This window comes from Aspergillus costaricaensis (genome assembly GCF_003184835.1).
Source record: "Aspergillus costaricaensis CBS 115574 unplaced genomic scaffold BO79scaffold_63, whole genome shotgun sequence".
Classification (NCBI taxonomy): Eukaryota; Fungi; Ascomycota; class Eurotiomycetes; order Eurotiales; family Aspergillaceae; genus Aspergillus; species Aspergillus costaricensis.
The window spans coordinates 101,159-109,106 of NW_020291863.1; the positions used below are offsets into that span (position 1 = coordinate 101,159).

At 43.9% G+C, this 7,948-nt stretch overlaps 3 protein-coding genes across 3 annotated transcripts; 1 reads left to right on the plus strand and 2 right to left on the minus strand.

Moving 5' to 3' along the window:
- Positions 1 to 1,526: 1,526 nt before the first annotated feature.
- Positions 1,527 to 2,149, plus strand: BO79DRAFT_279107 (uncharacterized protein; the record flags this gene model as incomplete). Its single annotated transcript, XM_025687948.1, has 2 exons — positions 1,527 to 1,762; positions 1,813 to 2,149. The coding sequence occupies 2 exons, from the start codon at positions 1,527 to 1,529 to the stop codon at positions 2,039 to 2,041; spliced, it is 465 nt and encodes a 154-aa protein (XP_025533955.1). The 3' UTR covers positions 2,042 to 2,149.
- A 2,483-nt stretch (positions 2,150 to 4,632) lies between these two features.
- On the minus strand, positions 4,633 to 5,678 carry BO79DRAFT_205422 (NADP-dependent oxidoreductase; the record flags this gene model as incomplete). Its single annotated transcript, XM_025681848.1, has 1 exon — positions 4,633 to 5,678. The coding sequence occupies exon 1, from the start codon at positions 5,656 to 5,658 to the stop codon at positions 4,633 to 4,635; it is 1,026 nt and encodes a 341-aa protein (XP_025533956.1). The 5' UTR covers positions 5,659 to 5,678.
- A 1,076-nt stretch (positions 5,679 to 6,754) lies between these two features.
- BO79DRAFT_279114 (chitin binding peritrophin-A domain-containing protein) lies at positions 6,755 to 7,356 on the minus strand (the record flags this gene model as incomplete). Its single annotated transcript, XM_025687949.1, has 2 exons — positions 7,070 to 7,356; positions 6,755 to 6,961 (listed from the first exon to the last, which is right to left on the minus strand). Exons 1-2 carry the CDS (start codon positions 7,343 to 7,345, stop codon positions 6,755 to 6,757), a joined length of 483 nt encoding a protein of 160 aa, XP_025533957.1. The 5' UTR covers positions 7,346 to 7,356.
- Positions 7,357 to 7,948: the final 592 nt, after the last annotated feature.

The following is a 7,948-nucleotide window of genomic DNA, read 5'->3' on the forward strand; positions in this document are numbered from 1 at the left end:
AGTAGGACCCTAGGAAATCTTGTCCGTCAAATATGAAAGTAATAGTTAAAGTTGATATTACCGGCAAATGCAACGTGCAGCTTTGTGGTCGAGAATCGTATAGTGATCGATAATTTCTTTTTTTGGTAGGTGTAAAGATCCTTGCCAAGGGGAAAAGTCAAAACAAGACCATAAGGCTATCATTACCCGCAGATACTCTGCGGACCCCTAGATTCCCCTATATACTCAGGTAGGCACTGGGAGGAGGTGGATATCTATCCTGGTAAGGACTCCCTTCCTTACAGTAGAACTAGAGGTGCAATGGGGACCTCGGCAAAATTCTTGAAACCAAAAATAGTGTGAAGCTGAGCAGATGTCTAAATTCCCGCTTATGTACCGTATGTATATTTCTTTGCTGGTATTTTCTACTAGGGCCAAGGACTAGGTAAAGAAGGGTGAGTGTTACATGTCTATGTCTCACACCGAGTATACGAATGTAAGATTAGAACCAATGTTGGGAAGGATGCTTAGAAATTTCCATGCGACCCAGCGTATTCCGGAGTCATGTACTGATTAACCACATGGTAATCGAATCGAACGGGAAGGGTTCGAAGTCAAAGAAGAAGGTGAAGATGTTGAGACTCGACTGGCCACCCTGGGTTATGCCAGCCTAGCCGGACGTCGAGGCAGCGCAGTGCCGGCTCCTTTAGTGCCCTTGGTAATCTTCTTAATATTACCTAAGGTATTTGCTCTCCATAGGCAATATATGCCACGGCGGAGTGCCCCATAGATTCTAAAGGTTATCATAGAGTATAATCTCAGTCTCATTATTGAAAAGTCAACCCTTAGGCGCCGGTGTCTTGGAGTTGAACTTGGCCCATGTAACCTCAAATGACAGCGCTCATGAACTGGAAATGAGACAGTATCATTCAGTTCCGAGGGTGACGAGCGACCAAGATGAGGGAGAATGCGTCCGAGAAAGCCGTTAGCTCATACTAGAATTGAGCGTGCTTCGCTTGGAAAGGTGCTACTGTGGCATGTCTTATTGCCTCATCAGTTGTATATGCCTAAATGGATACAGGGTTCTATGCGGACAAGTTTGCTAGCTCCGTAATGTAATTTCTCGGATTTCCCAGGGCTTTCTTATCGAAGCATTCCAGTCCTTGGCGGTGGTCTCTTAGAGGAATACCCATGCGTAGCTTACGGTCTATATATTAATCATGGTGGGGGTTAATAACAGTAGATGGCGAAGGCCAATAAAGACTAGTGCAAACCCTTGCAAGTGCTATAATACTAGAGCAGTGCACATGGACTGACTCACCACAACCTAATCCTGGGCGAATGATAGTAGTATTCCGGGTAGGGAGGTTCTCACTTTTCGTGTCTCCGCTTTTGGTTGTTAGCCACGTAGTTCGGTGACAGCGGAAGCAAAGGCTAGTAAATGAGAGTTATATAAGGAGGCCCCTAAACACCCTCGAGTCACTTTTATTTCTGAACCATCTAGAGCAATTTGCCTGACCCCAAAAGCTCCTTTCAAATACATCACGATGAAGTTTCTTGTTGTCTCTCTCCCATTCCTCTCCACATTGGCATCGGCCTTTATTCCCGCAGATCCTGAGGACAGCGTGGAGACCGCCACCCCTACTCCTTTTGGCCAAAGTCTGATAGCCGGTCCTTCGTTCAGCTGCAAAGGCTCGAGCCAATGTGGCCATTTCCCAGGCATGACTGGATACTGCCAAAAGGCTGTTGATACTATGCTTCCAGGTCTAGTCTTTGACACCAAGTAAGGAACCATTATTCCATTTCCTGACAAAATAACCTAACATGTTCTAGCGGTGGCCGTACGGGCAACTGCTGGGGTGCACCTGACGGTCTTGGATGCGGTGTCTTTGTTGCGGGTCCTGGAGGGTGCACTAGAACCACCGAGCAGATGAAAGCAGCATTCAACAACATCAGGGCCCATGACTGTAAGATATGCGGCACTGTTACGGACGATGATAATGGCAACGACAATTGTCAGATCAAAATTGACTACGTCACGGGATGCAACAATCACAATTAAGGACCTGTCATTACTCTAGCTGTTGCTAGCTTGGGGTTCGGTGGATGAAGGACGTCGAATGCGGGAAGCCCCAGCACTGAATATTTTGTTAAGGGCCGGCTATTCAAGGGAGTGTTTGAGCAGAGATAAACAGGTTATGTCATCACTGTACATATAATATTACATTGAATATAGCCTCATTTTTGTTGTACAAGTAGTTGATTGACATGAGTTTCTGTTTGGGCTATCGACGAGAAAGATTGACTTAGTACCACTTACCACAGCAAGTTCTCTCTTTCCAGGTCATAGACAGTCTAAAACAATATCATCTGTAAATCTACCGCGAAACAATATATATTGATTAGCCACCCATAGCAATATTCTTCTCGTCATTTCGGGGTAGTGGACAATTCATGATTGCTCACCAGCCTAACAGGAAGCCTGTCTGTAGTGTCAGGATACCCCTAGATTGGTCCGCCCAATTAGTTCCTTCCCACGTAACAACATTGCTGCCATATGGGAGCTAAATTTCAAGCCCGTAGATTTGAGCACAGCTGAAGTACCGGTAAGGCAACATTAGGCATATTACACAGACTACCCTCTGTGACAGCAGCAAGCTATCACCACACTACTGTACTTAGACGGTATAGCTTCTGGATTCCGAGCCTTAATACTTGGTTCTCATAATAGGACCAGAAAGCTACACTTTTGATGTGTTATTACTCTAGCCAACCTCCACAATTACACTGGGACTAGTGCTAGTTGACACAGTGGTCATATCTACTAGGCCTCGCCATAACACTTATAACAGTTTATAAGGGGAGGGGCTACCGCCACACCAGCCAGGCTTCCTCCACACCGGCCTTCGCTCATGTCACATCCTCCGCCTACCTTATAAAGTAAAGTCTGTTCCATTTATGGTATAGCCACTTTGGAATGTATCACTGCCTTCCTAATATAGTAGTCTACTCGCCTGAGGTACTTAACTCGTGCCTTAGGAATGAAACCCCTAAAATAGCAAGCGGTAGGGTTATGAAACTGGGCCTTACCCTAAATGGATACAGCCTTACCTCATAATCCAGGTGGAGGGTGTGGCATGAGCGAAGGCCGGTGTGGAGGAAGCCTGGCTGGTGTGGCGGTAGCGCCTCCCTTTATAAGTTAGATTGATCCTCAAAGAGTTGCTTGAAGATAAACAATCAAGAGTAATACCTTACCAGCATTTACATGAAGCGTTGTGTGCGATTAAGAAATATTAGGTGCTGAATCTATATTAGAAGGTGGATATAGGTCATATGCGTTCATGAAGAAATATGGTAATGAAAGTAAAGTATAGATTACTAATAGTATTGGAGAATAATACCTCCGTACATACTAATATTCTTTGAGATTTTCCCTAGTCTTCTAGTCTAGCTCTCATCTACTCTCAAGCTTACGGAATATCTAAAGGATTGTAGTCCTTTTCAAAGAAAAAAACAAATTAGGCTATATTTCTCACAGTATTTTCCCTAGGCTTTCTTACTAATTTAAATTATCTTATTAATATTAGAGAGGAGAGTCATGTTCGATTTCCTCTATCAGAGTCTTGTCTTGAAAGATGATAAAGAGACTTACTACAGCTTTATTTAGTAAATAGCGTCAGCGGTCCTGTGTTAGAGTAGAATAAGTTATATATCAGGAATATATCCGGTATACCCTTTTCCGACTTCCCGCAATCTATTTCAACCTACGACGGCGTCTCTCAACTACTTGTTCTTAGGAATCTCACACTGGACAATTATAATTTAATAATCTAATAAAGTATTAGTAATCTCATGCATATAACTAAGTATCTATATTAAGTATTATATCCATTTCTTCTGATTGTTATATTGAGAGAAAGTTTTAGAAAATATAAAAATACTAATCTTTATATAAAGAGAAATCCTCTGTTATATACAGTCTAAGTTAACTATATAAATATCCTGAAATTATTACTTAGAAAAGCTAGAGCAGGCCAGTCAGTATTATCAGTGTAGTTGCGCTTGATTCTGTATTAGATACTGTGCCAGAATAATGGACTCCTGAGACTGTCTGGCTGTTTTTATACTATAGGTAGGGTTTTAACAGTAATAATAAACTTTATTATATTATTTATAAAGACCACCATGCTAAATTATAATCTTTGTTTGAGTACAACCTTAATCTCCAGATATGTAATTTATTATCTCTACTTACTATAAGTTAAGATAACTAGTAAAAAACAGCAAAACAATATGCTTAAAGTCTTAATATATAAGCTATATTTCTAGTTAGACTCACCTTAGGAACGTGAATATAATATGATCAGTTTTATTATATTATATAAGTAACTAGACATTCTGAGACTATTATTTTATAAAGACTTCCTTTCCTAGACATAAGACTTAGATTTAGTAAGAAAATAAGACTAGAGTAGTGGTGGCAATTACGCATTCTTTCTTTACCTAAATGCTTTTCTTCAACATCTCTACGATCTTCTTCACAACACCGCCTCAGTTTCGATTGTCCTCAGCGTTGAATGCGTGGATTGCACTTCATAGTTCATAAAAAACAAACCCTCTACCTACCTATTACCTGCTGTGATGGGGTCTCATCTACCTGTTTAGGCATAAGTCAAATACAATCTTTCCACTCGCATGGCCAGTCGCCAGCCTTCCAAACGCTGGCCGAAACTGCTCCAACGGCCACACGCTATCCACCCTTCCCTTACACAGTCCCAATTCAATCAACTCACTGACCGCCCCCAGTTGATTGCCACTTGGTTGCATTACAAAGAATATATCCCTGACACCCCTTGTGCTCGGACTCTTCCATGGACAGACAGTTCTAGGAGGCTGGAAAATACTTACTACCGTGCCTCCCTCCTTCACAGTCCACCAAGCATCCTGGAGTGCTCGTCCTCCTATACAGTCAACCACCACATCCACCAGCCTTCCTTCCTCCTCCTCTACCCAGTCCTTCAGGTCAGTGGCTCGGTAATTCACAGCATCCTTGGCCCCCATGGATCGTACTAGATCGATGTTGTCGGGTCCACATGTTCCGATCACCTCGACGCCCAGCACCTTCGCTGCAAGCTGCACAACCCACAGCCCTACGCCACCAGATGCAGCTGTGACGAGTATTCTTTTGTTTTTCCATGCCGATCGCGCTTTGGGTATATCCATCACGCCCTCGGGAGGGACCACCCCGGCGTAAATAAAGAGAATCTGCCAAGCAGTCTGGGCTGATACTGGCACCGCAGCAGCCTCGACCCAGCTCAAGCGCTTTGGCTTAAAGGCGAGCTCGTCTGCAGTCGCGATTGTAAAATCACGAGCGTTGCCAGGTCTGACATAACTTGTACGAGCATATATCTCAGCCCCGGGTTGGAAAGGGGAATCTGGGGGCGCAGAGACAACGGTACCGGAGACATCGGGACATGGGATTAGAAGGCGATCAGTGGACGGAGGAAAGTTTTTCGGCCAGGAAAGCTCTCCGGCGCAAGGGGAGCATGCCTGGACATGAATTAAGTGCTCGCCTTTCGTTGGGTTGGGATTGGCAACTACGTCGGTTTGGAGGGTTAGATCATCCGCAATAGATTCAGCGGTTGGCTGAATCAGAGCACGTGCGGTTTCAACAGGCATGACAATTCCAAAGCCGTGATTGTTCTCTGTTAAATTCAGATTGGGAGAAAGGGTAGATGCATATTCCAATATCACATTAGATTGGTGATCAGAGGGGTGTTATATATCCATGAGGTATGATCTCGGCCCTCGTATTCAGCAGGGGTAGACCCTCGGGTTCCCGCAGCGCTTCGATCGGATTGGCCGCCATCATTGGAACCTTCGATCTAGACGAGCGATTTCTCGTATTCAATTCCACGATGCCTGGTAGGGTAGAACTCTAGTAATGATGATGAAATATGCCTTTATTCGATCTCAACCAAATTTCTGGCTACTATTGTGCAAGATTAACAGCCAATTAAGTCGTCCTCCATGTGTGGCAATACCTCTCATCTGTGACTTAGCCGTGGTAAGATGAAGGGGATATATATCAGCTATTTGAGATAACGAAATCGATACCTGTGCGAATCGGCAAGACTGTTTCCACGCCCCTTTAACAGTGCCAAGACATCCATAGTCAGGCACGTAAAATGGACGCAAATAATCCCTAAACAGCCATGTGTCAGCCTTCCATTGTTTGCATCTCTGTCTGTGCATAGTGGCTTGGTCGGAGTGACCCATTCAACCAGCAGCTCTGCCAAGTCCCAGGAATAATACACTTAATCTTTACAAAAGAATGACATCAAGGCTACTCACATAGGTAGTCTGCAAATAGCCCCTGCTAGACATCATAATAAAGAAACTCTAGGAGAAGGAACCAGAGATTTACCATGGGATATCTATTAATTAGTTCCTATGGCGCAAACCCAATATTATATCCGATGAAAAAGTTTGCTGTGGAGATATTATTGATAATGCGAGGAACCAAGGAGCACCTTACCATGGAGCTCCGTATGTAGGAGAACATGGTGGACAGTACGCGTGCGTTTGCTACTTCCTGATCCTGTAGTATATATAGATACATATTGTTTGGCAGAAAGCTTCACCGCATCACAGGCAGATAGTACTTAAATGTCGACTCCCTTCAAGATTATCTGGGCCGAAGTTTATTGCCGTTGAATAGTTCGCTGAAATGTAACACTGAGAAGACCCAACAGAAACCACTAACAAGGCACTGTTACCAGCATGTCATTGACCAGAGCTCGACTGGCTGGAATACCATCAACTTAGTTGGTCGAGCATCATATATATTCACATATGAGTTGCTATCGCTGCTTGGGTAAAGAGCCCGAGTCACAACGTAGATAATGGAGGGTAGCCAGATTTCATGAATATTACATAGCAATATCCCCATGGTGTTCGCGAAGAAGAACACCTTGTAAGTCTTTATGTTAACTTAAATGAACAAACAAAGCCCTGCCCTACAATCATAAGAGATCTATCCCTGTAGGAGCGAGATAAAGGCAACTCACAAGGTTGGGCTTATGTTCACACAGCCTGATTGGTCCGGCCAGGTACATGTTTGGGCATCAAAGCTAAACCATAACCCTTCATCGCAGGTATAAACTGTAGCGGTGCCGGCATAATCGGTGTCGCATTTTATCCATCTTGTGCAATCACCAGGATATGGCATGTTAGCCACTTCTTGAGTTGCTGTCGCGCATACTACATCTGCGATAGGGCCGGCAGGGATGCCTGAAGCATGGTCCTGGGCGTTTGCAGGGAGGCAGACGAGTGCTGTAATAATGGGGAGAAGGGCGTAGTACATCACGTCCCAAGACACCGGAGATGAGGACGGCTAATTGTAATTTAATTTAAATTGCCCGGAAGGAAGTATTGATGGCTTTTATATGAAGAGCATTACTCATGAAAAAAACAATAATGTGTTTGGGGTCGGGCTTCTAAACGGCATCCGGCCATTGCCTTGCCGCCACTGGCTATTAGTGTCCCATGTAGGCATGCTTACTGGATGAAAGAATCATATGCCCAGGCGCTAGCTCACGAATTATTCCTCCCTTGCATAATGATGCTCTTAGCGCAATCCAATTATTAGGAAATCTTTTCATTATATGTTCGACTGATGAGAAGCCGGTAACAAGAAGGTAGTAAGTTTATATGGAGGAGAATATTTGGAGATATCGAAGTGCTGTTTCGTTTTCTCCTCATTGTTTGATTAGCTCCCATTCGCTGGAATTGAGCAGTGCTTGGAGAGTAATATCTGTATTAAGAGTTCATGTGCATCCTCAGGATTTGAAGTTTGTACTAATGGCGATGGTACTCTGGCAACCGGAGTGAATCATTCTCCGGTCACTCAGACGACTACCAATGCTTGCAGTGCCAAGCAGAGATGCTGATCACACCCAAAAATATT